Genomic DNA, 14,143 nt, shown 5'->3' with positions numbered 1-14,143 from the left:
GGACCTATAACTTAAAACGTGGAAACTATGATGGTGTCATCTTATTCCTCTTGTTCAGTGGGCTAAGGAGATTGGCCTATTGGTGTCAATGTGAGTAAAACAAGGCTAATAGAAGAAAACAGGAGTAAAACAGGGTTTCTGAGGACATTGCATAGTTCCTATTTGCAGCCTTTTCCTGAGAACTAACTGCCTTTTGCTTTGGATTCAGTTCTGTGAGATCCCACAGGACCTTTATCATAAAAATCCACCCTCACATCTTTTAAAGTTTTTGCTTGAGGTAGTTTGAATTGTTTTATGTTTCTTGCAACATTCCTAAGGCAATGGTCAGGGGATTGAGGTTCATTTGAATCCAAAGAAATCTGAAGGATCACAACACCTGGGTGGTTTCTGATACTGCTGGGGCCCTCCAGAAGAACCGTAAAATTGTCCTAGAACAAAGCTTTATAACAGATCCAAATGGAAGAACATACATAAATCCAGTTGTTGTTTTCAGAGTTTTTCTTTCATCAAATGATGAACTGCTGTCAGATTAAGCTTTTTCTTTTAGAGTCATTCCACTCTAACTTAAATGTCTTTCCTAACTGATTCTTGGTTCAATGATTTTTCCAAAAGGATTTAAAATATTTAATGTACTTTATTGGCCATTTCTTGCCTTATTCATCAGATGAGCTTCTTGAAACATGATAGAGTACATTATTTTTTACTAGTCTGAGAGAAAAGATACTTCTGATTAAGTTCAGATTTTAGTAAAAAGGGTTAAAAAACTCATGACCAGCTAAAGACAAGATCACGAGTAGTATGAAGGATAATGACTCAATTTTAATTTTAAAAAATTCATGGAAACAGCTCATAACCCCAAAGCTGGCATTTCTCACAACTTTCCTCAACACAATATAATCTTAGTCTATTTGCTTTGGCATTGTCATACAGCATGAAGTTCTCATCTCTACATTTTCACAAATTTTGGGTAATGTATAATCCATACTTTAGGCTGAGCACAGACTCTCATTCACACTCTCATTTTCCCGTGTGCCTGATTCTGGTTACTCTTGGCAACTCCTTTTTCATAAACTTTTCAAGGAAGTAATAATGTGAACCCATAGATGCTGAATATAGAGTTTGTAACTCTAATGTCAGTGGGGTTTGTGGAACAAAGGGTCTCAGTTGCCGTCCAAGAGTTTTGTCTAACTTCTCTTGACTCATGTCCATATCCAGAAATCTTGGAAACTTACATGATTGAGCATCCTGTTTTGGCCCTCTCAAGCTGCGAGTACTCTGACTATAATTAAATATCAAGTTTCCTTAAGAATATGGAGAAATGATCTGCAAAGCAGGGCAAAATAGTCATAAAGACTATGGCCCAGGACTGCTTGTTGTTCTGTTAAGATATAGGTAGAACAGCAAGTAACAGACTTGAGAAAATACATTATTGTTTAGTCAATCAGTCATGTCTGACTCTGTGAGCCCATGGACTGCAACATACCAGCTTCCCTGTCCTTAACTATCTCCTGGAGTTTGCTCAAACTCATGTCCATTGAGTAGATGATGCCATCTTATCCTCTGCTGTCCTCTTCTCCTGCCTTCAATATTTCCCAGCATCAGGGTCTTCTCCAGTGAGTTGGCTCTTCGCATCAGGTGGCCAAAATGTTGGAGCTTCAGCTTCAGCATCAGTCCTTTCAATGAATATTCAGGACTGATTTCCTTTAGGATTCACTGGTATGATCTCCTTGCTGTCCCAAGGATTCTCAAGAGGCTTCTCCAGCACCACAGTTCGAAAGTGTCAATTCTTCATCACTCAGCCTTCTTTATGGTCCAACTCTCATATCCATTGTTACATAGTTATCTCAAAAAAGACAGTCCATGGGTGATATGGTGGCTGTGCACCACAAAGTCCTCAGGGATCCTGGGTCCTTCCAGCTAACTATCCACTAGTTATCAGTCTACATAATGAAATTATTAGTAGTACATAATTTTATTATTATGATTAAATTATTTCTACATAATGAATTTAATATTATTTCTAAAAAATGGAGTTTTGTACTCAGGATCCAATATGGCTGCTGTAACTTAAAGCATTACATCTTCATTCCAGGCAGTCAGGTAGAAGGAGAGAAGGGAAGGGGCAAAACTAGTCTGCTAACATCAAAGGAAGGTCCCTAGAAGCTGTCATCTGCTTCCAAAAGGCTGCAAAGAAGGTTGGGTAAAATTGTTTTATTCTGGAAAGCCCTATGGTCAACATGGAAGATGGAAAGAACGCATATTTAGAAACAACCATTAGTTTTACCCACAGTCACTGAAAGTCCCTTGAGGAGCATGTATAACCTTTTTTATTGGTCTCATCTTCTTAATGATCCTATCGACTATGGTCTAACTGCTGGTATAGAGTTTTCTTCACTGATTTGGGCTGTTGCTTATACTCATGCTTGCAAAGGCTACAGACTCAGGTGATCTCAAATAATGGAGCACTTACTATAATTGCAATATATATATTACAACTAATACAATTGTATATTACAATTATATTAATGTGCAGGGGAAGGTTTTCATGAAGTGGCTGGTGAGGCAAGCCTCATTTTCCAAAAATGGCTGCGACCACATTTTTGGACATGCATACTCTTCGAAGACTTTGCCACTCTCTTCTTTAAGAGGTGGAGTTTATAACCCCTCACGTGGGAAGACCTGTTCAACCACCTCGGTGAGTTAAGTATGGATGGCAGGCATGACACTCTGTGACATCAGAGTCTAGATCAGAAAAAGTGAGAGCCTCCATCTTGATCACCTTTGGAACCCAGCTCCCATGCTCCTAATCAACAGCTGGCCCTAACTTGCAAGTCACTGAAGGAGGCATTTTGGAAGCAAATCCACTAGTTCTCAGCTAAGGGGATGTGGAGAATACACGAGCCTTCTCCATTGAGCCCTCTGGACACTGAGTATTTTTAAGAAAATAAATGATTATGGTTGTTTTAAATTGCAAAGTTTGAGGGCGATTTGTTATAAAGCAATAGGTCACCAGAATGGTCAGGATCTTCCCTTATAGCTCAGTCGGTAAAGAATCTGCCTGCAATGCAGGAGACCCGGGTTCAACTCCTGGGTCAGGAAGATCCCCTGGAGAAGGAAATGGCAACTCACTCCAGTATTCTTGCCTGGAGAATCCCATGGACAGAGGACCCTGGCAGGCTATAGTCTATGGGGTCACAAGAGTCGGACACGACTTAGTGACTAAACCACCACCACCGTGGTCAGGAATCAAGAAAATTTGCATGATCTTGGAGAGTGAAAGTTAGGCCTCATGAGCATGGGAATGTAGATTTAGGAATGGGAGGACTGGAAATTCCCTGGTGGTCCAATGATTAGGACTCCATGCCTTTGCTTTCACTGCCAAGGGTGAGGCTTCAACCAATGGTCATGGAACTGAGTTCCTACAAGTTGTGGCTAAAAAAAAAAAAAAAAAAGGAATAGAGGGATCATTCAGGACCCAATATTGTTCAGGTGAGATTCTCTTTGTATCCTTGAGTGTCAGCATCCAATCAGGAGAAAGAAAGAAAGAATTTGAACAAGGCAAGTTTAAATAATCACTGTAACAGGGTATTAGAGGAACTAGTCATTGTTGTTTAGTTGCTAAGTCATGTTTGACTCTTGCAACCCTGTGGACTGTGGCTGCCAGGCTCCTCTGTCCATAGGATTTCCCAGGCAAGAATACTGGAGTGGCTTGCCATTTCCTTCTCCAGGGGATCTTCCCATCCTAGGGATTGAACACTTGGCTCCTGCTTGACAGTGACTTCAGTTCAGTTGCTCAGTCGTGTCTGATTCTTTGTGACCCCATGAACTTCAATATGCCGGGCTACCCTGTTCATCACCAACTCCTGGAGCTTGCTCAAACTCATGTCCATCAAGTCAGTGATTCTATCCAACCATCTCATCCTCTGTCATCCCCTTCTCCAGCCTTCAATCTCCCCCAGCATCAGGGTCTTTTCCAATGAGTCAGTTTGTTGCATCAGGTGACCAAAGTATTGGGAGTTTCAGCTTCAGCATCAGTCCTTCCAATGAATATTCAGCATTGATTTCCTTTAGGATGGACTGGTTTGATCACCTTGAGGTCCAAGGGACTCTGAAGAATCTCTTTCCCTCTATTCCAAACTTTTTTTTTTTTTTAATGAGTATTAAATTTTGTCAAATACTTTCTCTCTTCTTAAACCTGTTAATACAGTGGATTACTTTGGTTGGTTGTGAAAGAACCAGTTTTACATACCTGGAATTAAACCTCCTAGGCCATATAATTAAACCCTCTTGGTGCATAATTCTTTTTATACATTGTTAGATTTAATATGCTAACATTTTGTTGAGTATTTTTATGCTTAAGTTTTAGAGACAGATGGATTCTCCAGAAGCAATCTCATCTCTACATATTAACAATAAACACCAGTGTGCAGGTATTATTTGTACTGTTTTTGGTCTTTGTATTACAGATACCATGAACAACAATCCAATCAAAATAAATGTGACCTTAAGAGTCACCCAAACTACCCTCACATTGTGGGTAGTGTGACAGTGGCCATTTTTTTATCCTGAGTTTAACTACCAGGAATTATTTATTGAGAACCTAATATTCTTGGTGTAGAATGTTTATTTAACAAAGTACCTGATAATGCCATTCTTTTTTTCTACTTAAAAAAATATCAACTTTCTGAGAAAAGGAGCCAGGGCTGTGCATCTGTTCCATTTATTTGTTATAATCAAGTGTGTGCCTGACTAGTAAAATGAGACTTACAATTAAATATAGTGACTTAACAACAAAGGGCTCAAAAACAAAAATCCAAACCAAACCAATTAAAAAACCAAAGGGCTAAAAAAAAACCCCAAAAACCAAAGGGCTAAATTTCACAGTAATTTAAAAATCAAACTGAGTAATCCCAACACTATGATTAAAGTTTAAAAGAAAAAAGCCTTTTTCCTTGCATAAATGAAATATATACAACTGTTTATAGACAATATTCAAAAATACATTAAGATTCATGATCTTTTGTGATGAGTATGTAAATACTGCTTTATTTGGCTGAACTACCTAACAATGTCAGCACTTCATGGTAAGAACACCATGCCCTGCACATACTCTGCATTTTTCTGTTATTATAAGCAATTTTAGATAGCTTCTTTTTTCCTTCCCCTTTCAGAGACTGTTTATTTGCCCTTATTATCTTGACATCATTCCGTGTCTCATATCCTTTTATTCTTGAAAACATATAGTACATTGGCGGGCTTGAGTTTTTGTACCGATAATGTAAGTTTACTGTTAATCAAAAACTTGGCCAAATTCCTACTGCCTTTTTTTCCCCCAAGTGATCATTTTGGGTTTTTTAATTTTCATTTACCTATATAGCACAACTACTTCTTCTAAGTGGTCAGTTAACAGTTTATAAAATCTAGACCAGATGAGATCGAGGAGTATTAAGGCCTCAAAGGTGTGTTTTAATTTAATTAAAAAATTAAGATTTCTTAAACTCCACAGCAGCATATCTACCATTCCAGGCATTTCAAAAATCTGAAGGGCAGACAGAAGGATTTCCTGTTACTATAATTAGAAAAATCATCACAGAGTTCACAAACATTTCAAATACAATTATGAGTAATGCAAACCTGGAACTGCCTTTTCATGGAGATGTACTCTTAAAGAGTTAGTTCGGTTTTTAGATAGTTTTCCAGAGAGTGGTTTATTCGAGGTGAATAAGATGAAATAAATCAGTGTACACAAAATAATAAAAACTTTTATTTATAAATTAAAGAACTATAATAAACATGACCAAACAACAAAGAAAGTTACTAGCTTCTATTCATTATGGCTAGAAAAATAAATTACTTAAACAAATATCTAAATCTGCCTCCTGCTTCCAGAGAAATTAATGTATTGCATATACATATTTTCAAATTGTTCCCAACTCTTACTCCAACTCAAGACTTGGGTAGTACTCTATTTTTTACATAGGAATTGTAAACAGTCTTTAAAAAAGCTAACAGAGTAAAAAATATTAAAATTTTATAAACCTTATAGTCTGGATTGATTATGATTAATTTGTGGAAATATACAGTACAAATCTTTCAACCACCCACAATTAGGTCTGTTATACATGGAAAATAAATTTTATGACTGTCAGATTTTACTAATATTCTTGAAAGGTAGACTGTTCCCAATAAGTAATCCTTCCACCACTTCTGTATACTTTCTACATTCTCAATTCAAAAAGAAACAACAAACAATTATTTGACTTTTTGCTTTTTTCTTGCTTGAAACTGCTCTGTTTTGTTTTTTACAGATTTAATCAACATTGACAAGGCAGGATCAATGGATCTCTTGTGTGATTCCTTTTGAATTTCACTCTCCTTTTTCTTTACTGCCTGAGTAAGTTCTTGCTCTTTTTGTTCTCTCTGACGGGCTTTCTCCTCAAGGATTTTTTCCATAGCTTTTGTTTTCTTGAAATTAGGATCTGAAGGATCCAAATTGAACAAGTGGGAAGTATACATTGCCTGAAACCTTGCATCCTTAACATTGACCTGCAAACCCAAAAGGAAAGTATAAATACATAAAATTAGTAAACCTAATAAGACCAGAGTTCAAAAAGTCAGTGAACTGATGATAAAAAATACAAATGTATTTTGCATTGACTCATTAGAAAGCCATTCCTCCACAGATCTTCAATGGAGTTTTTAAGTTTATTCTTGAATCACATGTGCAGGGCACACTGTTCTTATCACACAATGACAATATCCTTGGAAGGGAATTATCACAGTCTATATAGACACAGTGGTCTGTTACTACCGCAGCCTCTTAGACTGTCTGCAGGAGTGAGCAAAGGAGCCACAGGCTCACCTATGCTTACGGTGTGAAATCTCTTTCTGGCTGAGATAATTAAGCCAGTGATGGTATCTCCTATTGGAATTTTAGGCGAAGTCACTGCCTTCTTAGTACAATAAATTTTTTTTTTCAACCTTGGTGCCAAAATGAGCAGCTACTGAGAGTGAATCAAAACAGCAGATTTAAAGATCATAATGGGAAAGATGGTACCCCCAAGACTAAGATCTGACAGATACAAGCTTCAAATTTATCCTTTATCTTTCTACAAAAACACTGCATTCCCACATTTTAAGAGCATACTCTTAACTCCAGCCAGGCCTTCAAGTATTGCTGGGTACAGGAGTGACCAGACAGCAAGTGAGCATGACTCCCTCACTGCCACTCATCATTCCCCTGTGAAAAAGAGCCCACCCAGAGATGGACTGTAGAGTTATCTGTAGTAAGGACCACAGGCGTGATACTACTACCACACTCACGAGAAATGTTTTTATATGTGATGGTCATCATGCATAAGACACCATTTTCTGCATGATGATTAGTTATCATAATAGAAGATTTGACTATAAATAATTCTCTGCTTTTAACTTTTTCTAAGAAAACTAATTTACCAAAAATTGATTCAGTGGAACAGCACCATACTTGGAGCTGACTTACAGAAACCAGAGTTACACAGTGGTCTCAAAGTCCCTCTCAATGCTGCTTAGAAGTTATTTGTGTGCTTATCTCAATTCTCTAAACAAATTCAAAATCTCTCCCATCTTCTTCGGAGTCTATTCTTCCATGCCAATGGATGGAAGTCATCAAATAGTTCCTGAGAGCAGTCCGTAAGTTTTCTGTACAGTGCTCAAACTCAAGCATGGGGACTGTGTGGCCACTAGAAATATGTACTTAGCAAAAAAAGAGGGAAAAGAGGGAACAGTGGAAACAAGAGAGCAATTAAAACAGTGTGGCCTGGGACTTTCCCGGTGGTCCAGTGGTTAAGGAACTGACTGCCGACGCAGGAGATGTGGGTCTGACCCCTGGTAGAGGAAGACTTCACAAACTGGACAACTAATCCTACATGCCTCAACCGCCGAGCCCATGCACCCTAGAGCTCATGTTCCTCTGAGAAGCCATCACAACGAGAAGCCTGAGTGCCACAGCTACAGGGCAGCCCTGCTCACCAGAGCTAGAGAAAGCCTGTGCAGTGCAACAGAGAGCCCACGCAGCGAAACGCAGACCAGCGCAGCCAAAAACAAAAACATCGCACCCACGGCTCTGGCCCTTTCACAGAGTGTGATGTGAATCTGCTATTTCGTTGACAGGCTTAATGATGCAGAACTTTCCCAGTGTGAGCATCACACTGCATGTGATTCTAACGCTAAAAGCTACATATTTTGGTGCAACATAGCTACCAAAAGAGAAGCCTACTACTTCACCTGAAGCTCAGAGAACCACCCTGGGGATGAACTGGTTATACTGGACTAAAAAGATGGTAGTTTTGGCTCTACAATGGGTCCTTCCTGAGCTCAAGGGGCCAAGCTCAATTTTTATCTAAAGAGCTGACTTTAGATTCAATGCCAGCTTTTAACAGAATAATGACTTCTGTCCCTGGTTACCTCAAAGTCATCCTCCAGTAATTCCTTCTTCTTCATGAGCTGTTTTTTCTTCTTTTTGCTCAGATTCTGGTGCTCCACAATCTTGTTATAATTGAAGTGTTTCTTGCTCTCTTCCTCCTCATCCATCACAAGCAAAGCCATTTCAGCCTGTGGAGAGAAAAAAAGAGTTCAGATAAACGACAGTGCTTTTCTCTCCTCAAACAGGGGTATGGAGCACAGAAATCCCCTCAGAAAAGGAGAAGCCCGTCATCAGTGCTCTGGGGTGACACCCGTCATCCACCACTGGCTGTGGATCACTGACCCATAAAGAAATCCACAGACTGCTGACAGCACAGGTATAATTTTTTGGAGCAACATCACTGACAACAGGAGAGGAGTGCACGCTTTATTTAAAAACCAGACCATATTTCACATTATGTAACTAATCAGTAGGTGGTAGAAACAAAAGTCCTCAAGTTCCCCAAATAAAAATTCCTCATTTTCACTTTGGTCTTTTTAAGCAGACACTAAATCTCGTAAACATGTAGTAGTTTGTGATACAGACTAGACTTTCCACACATGTGCTTTAGGAACAATGAACTCCTTTTTTCTTTTGCTGTTTTTGCCTCTACTTCTTCAATATTGATATATTTCTATGAAGGCAAGATCTTAGTATTTGCTTCTGAAATCTAATATAATGCCTGTTTCCACTCAACAGGTATTTTCTACTGACCACAAGATTAAATGTAAATCTTCAAGAATCAAGTAAACAACCATGCATGCTACAGAGAAAACAATCTTCCTCCACTACCCACTTGGACTGCTTTAATTTCCTCTCCTTTCCATGACTGGTACCTACAGCTGGCTTTCCTTTTAGAATAATTTCCTACAAACAAGGATTTTCTTTGTGTTCCTTAACTCTATGAACACTATTGCATATGCAATAAAAGATGCATTAAGATGCAGAGTTTAGGTGACCAGCCTGGCTCCCTCCTAGACAGTGCTGTGAACATCAGACTCAGGAATGCTGCTGACTCCAATGCCTGTCTCAGCAAAAACACATACTACTTTGTGCTGTGGGTTATGATGAACTGCTTAAGGATAATATTCACTACACTTCCAAGAAAGGCTTTAATTCTGCACATTAATTTTCAATAATAAAAAGAGAGAAAGGAGCATTTAACAAACCATAAAGCAAACTCTATTACAGGACAGATTTAGACTGAATGTCAATATTATTTTGAGGTTTTAATATTAGTATTTTTGTCTCTTATTGTCGGTTTTGTCCTTTATTGTCAGTTATAATAAGGGTTTTAAAAGATAAGATATTTTCCTCTTAATCACAAAGGGACATGCCTTGGGTGTGAGCTAAATTTTAACTCTGTACTTGGAGAAATGTTTGGTGAAAAGGAGATATTTTAAAATAATGCTGCTAAAATATTTATAAACTTCACTGTTAAAATCAGTTATTTTTTAATTAGACATACTGGAAACTCATATGGACACTTTCACTTGAAGTGTACATATCACTTGTCCATTAAACATGTAACCATGACCATTACCTTTTGTCTTTCTATTTCAGCTTCTTCCTCTGGAGATATGTCATCTTTTGCAGATTTTGTTGATTTTTTCTTTTCTTTTATACCTGGCACAACAAACCAACATAGAAGGGTTAAAAATTATGACTATCACAAACAACAATTTGCTTATACTATTTATTTAAAAAATTTTATTTATAACAAAAATGCAAGGTATCTAAGAAATAATCTTACCAATAAATATATAGAAACTAAAGAAACAAACAAAAAAAGTATTACTGAGATGACTATGGGTATGAATAGAATAATAATGGTCTGGACATGATGAGTGAATATTATAAAAAAGGAATTTCTTCTTAAAGTAATGTATAATTCTACATCAATTAAAAAGAAAACTTGTAAGATCATTTTGGCAGAAATGGAATAAACACTAGATAGAATTCAGTATTCTCTCATATATACATTTAATAAAATTCTAAATAAAATTTTATTCAAGGAAATCTTTGCAAGGAATGAGATAGATCTGATTTACTAGTGATACAGTATGCTAAAGTGTACTACAAAGTGGAAAAAACCAAAAATGTTGTAACTATACAATGAGAAAAACAGAACAGTATGGCTTAGCATATAATAAAATGTAGCACCATACGTCACTGGAAAAAGAAGGGATTATTCAATAACTGGTACTAGGCAACTTGCTCTATTCTGCAAAGTAATCCTGAGCGATGGCTGTGTGCATGTGCTCAGTCACTCGTTCATGTCCGAGTCTGCGCAACCCCACTGACTGCAGCCCACCAGGCTCCTCTGTCCATGGGATTTCCCAGGCAAGAACACTGCAGTGGGTTGCCATTTCCTATTCCAGGGGATCTTCCCAACCTAGGAGCCATACGGCATAATGTACAGAAAAACAAAATGCAGATGTATTAAAGAGTTAAAACTAAAAAATAAACAAACAAAAAAACCTATGAAAAAATACAGGGGAACAGCTACCTGATCTTAAAGTAGAAGAAACGTTTTCTTAGAATAAGAACAATAGAAGAGATCAAAGAAAAAAAAAGTAATTTAAATATATAAACTCTTAAAACTCATCAGCAAATTGAAAAATTCATCTGTTTAGTGACAATTTGACAATAACTACCTGGAAGTAAAAGTTTAACAAAACCCTTTCTCCTTCTACAAAGACAAAGCTGATCTTTGTTTAACTTCCTGTTGTCTACTATTATTAGACAAAATTACTTATGGCAAAGGTGGCTCTTGATTAGAAAAACTTCCAAGGATGCAGGGACTTCTGGAGACCACAAGATGTCAGATGAGATGTTCCTGAAGGAGAGGTAGTAACCAATGGCGGTTAAGAGCACTTGAGTCTGGAGTGATTACCTTGGGTTTAAACTCTGGCTCAACTCCACTCAAGCTATAGCATTCATGTTTGTGTCCTCCTTTGTAAAGTGGGGCACCTACCATCTAGGGTTACTGTGAGGACTAAATAGATGTGAAGAGCTTAGTTAACATCAGGCACATGGTGCTATAAACTACCTGCTATTATTTGCTATTATTGTTATAACATTCTGGCTACATATATATGATGTTCTGGGTTCCTTGTGATCACACAGATGCTCTGTTTTATTCTTCTTTTTGTGTGTCTGTTAGGAAGAGTTCAAAGATAATTGGTGTCAAAGTATGAAGAACCAGTCTGAAGAGTAAGAAGCTTCAGAATCCACAAAGCCACCTTCCAGAATGTTATTACACCATGTCAACCTTCTCTGAGCTGCTGGACACTCTTATTTGTATTTGGATGAGCTCAGAGTTGTCCTTCCAATGCAAAGAAACCAGTGGTTACTACTTTAGAAAACAGTAACAATTTAATACTGCTACAGCACTTACTATGCATCAGGAAACAGTGCTATTTACTTCCTTTTATATATGAACTACTTTAATCCTCACAATAACACTATGAGGTAGATTCTGTTATTTATTACAATTTTCATTCTGTTGTTGACAAAACTGAAACAGAGGGAGACTGAGTAACTTGTCTCAAGCTGAGTAAGCAAAGGAACCATGAGGCAAACCCTAGCGCTCCAGTTCAGGCTCTGGTAACCCCCACACTCTACCCTGCGCTATCAAGTGTCACTCTCCCTGGAGTAGTTCTTTCCATTTACAAAGCACTCTGTTGTGAAATAATAAATTTCAGAGAACATATCATGATGGCTGAATAACCATATCTAGTGACAGATAACAGGAAGTCAAGATAAGCTTTCTTTTTAAAAAATTTATTTATTTTTAATTGGAGGACAATTGCTTTATAATATTGTTTGGTTTCTGCCATACATCAACATAAATCAGCCATAGGAATACATATGTCCCCTCCCTCTTGAACCACTTTAGAAGCTGCCTTGCGGGCATTAGCCCTCTGCATGGGGGCAGCCCTTCTCGGCTGAGAGAAGATGACGGTGTATAAAGTGTGGCCAAGTTCACCCCTCACTGCTGCCAAGGCATCTGTCTGCACTTTCAAGAAGAAAACATTATTGTATGTAGTCCTTTCTCTAAGTGAGACAGTGTTCCTTATCTCAAATGTTTCTCAGGGAATGATATATCTGTTTTAAGATTATAGCCTTTTCTCTGCTGTAAAGTACATGCACGTACGTGTCACACACATATATAAAAGTATCATCAAGGTTCCACTTTCTTAGAGTCTGACCCCCACACCCTCAGTTTACCTCTGCTCCTATACTCTTAAGGCAAGAACTCCTTTTGAAGTGAACAGACAAGTGACATATGCAGAAAGATCACGCTAGCACGGGGAAAAATCAGGCTGTCTATGATTAATACATGAAGGAGATAAAGATCTTCACATACAGCTGTGGGAAATCCTTTCAAAGAGCCCACAATGAACTGTTTCAGATTTTATAACAACCTGGTGAAAAGCCATAAAAATAAACTTGAAAGGAAGACTTCAGTAGGGAGGAAAAAAGTCTCCAAGATGGTTGGGACTAAAAATGGTATCTAATTTTAGTGTGATGAAAATTTCTTTGCTCAAGAAGAATTTACTGTGTGCTAAACTGACCTGTTTAGTCCGAAGATAAATAACGTGTAGAGACCCTTTCTGCACTGTTAACAAGACCGCAGTAAGCGGGCACATCTTTACTTATTCATTTATTTAAGAAAAAAAAAAAAAGCATTTTCCCTTTGGAAAGTTTTCAGACCTAACTTAGATGAAGACTACTGGGGAAATGAAAGTCCCTGTTCTGAAATGTTACCTTTATGATTTCATTTTCCATTACTTGTAAAGTCGAGGACTGTTCCTGTAAAAAAGTTCTCTCAGAGTGTTCAGTTGAGCACTTCTTGTGGGACAGCAGTTAAGAGAATGCACTGGAGGGCAGACTGGTCTCTGTATCCACCAGACGGGAGTGGTAAATCCCCTAATGATTCACACTTAGCAGCAAGCTCCTGCACCCAAGAGCGCTGACTCATAATCAGATACAAATATACCGCCTATGTATCTTCCTCTGAACTAAGGCATTCAGCCTTGCCTGGAAAGCCAGCAAGTCCTTGTGTCCAGCTCTGACACATATGGGTCCTGGCTCTGGTCTTTACAATGCACGTGAAGAGTTACAAAATGCTTATAAAACCATTTGTAGACTGTAAAGTAACATATGAGTAGTATACTGTAAGTACTCAGCATACTGGCTGAATGAACCAAGTACGTATACTTTACTAGATTTTTTTTTCCATCATGTTGTGTTGTCTGTGAGACCTTAGTTCCCCCTTAGTTCCCATCCAGGGATTGAACCTGTGCCCCCTGCACTGGAAATATGAAGTCTTAACCAACAGACTGCCAGGAAGTCTCACCTTATTAGGTTTTCTTGGTATTTTATCAAATATCTAAAGTTGTCAAGACAAAGGATACACTCTAATAGGGTATATTTACATGTGATATACTTTAATTCACTCCTACTTCTTAAAAAACAAAATCTTATTAGAGCTTATGCATTTAGATAGCAATAAGCACATTATCCCACCATCTCATTTCTACAAAAAAAAAAAATGTTTTAACTCATTCTAGAAGTACATTTTCAAAACTCACATCTAATATTGAGTTTGCAGCTTAGAATAAAATAGAAAGAATACAGCAAATTTAGAGTCTATAGGGAAGAAAGAGAAGGAAGAATTAAAAAAGATTTCTG

General features: G+C 37.8%; 1 protein-coding gene across 1 annotated transcript in view; it reads right to left on the bottom strand.

Annotated features, from left to right (window-relative positions):
* Positions 1–5,742: 5,742 nt before the first annotated feature.
* The window catches only part of ESF1 (ESF1 nucleolar pre-rRNA processing protein homolog), a 52,430-nt gene continuing 44,029 nt past the window's right edge, over positions 5,743–14,143 (bottom strand). Inside the window, exons 12-14 of the mRNA XM_043478966.1 lie at positions 9,987–10,069; positions 8,446–8,592; positions 5,743–6,546 (exon numbers count right to left, since the gene is read on the bottom strand). Coding sequence (XP_043334901.1) covers positions 6,253–6,546; positions 8,446–8,592; positions 9,987–10,069 — 524 coding nt within the window. The 3' untranslated portion in view covers positions 5,743–6,252. The remainder of the gene's footprint in view (positions 6,547–8,445; positions 8,593–9,986; positions 10,070–14,143) is intronic.

Source organism: Cervus canadensis, chromosome 10 (assembly GCF_019320065.1).
Source record: "Cervus canadensis isolate Bull #8, Minnesota chromosome 10, ASM1932006v1, whole genome shotgun sequence".
In the NCBI taxonomy this organism is placed as follows: domain Eukaryota; kingdom Metazoa; phylum Chordata; class Mammalia; order Artiodactyla; family Cervidae; genus Cervus; species Cervus canadensis.
Note: the sequence above shows the minus strand (reverse complement) of the source record. Positions and strands in the feature narration are given on the sequence as shown.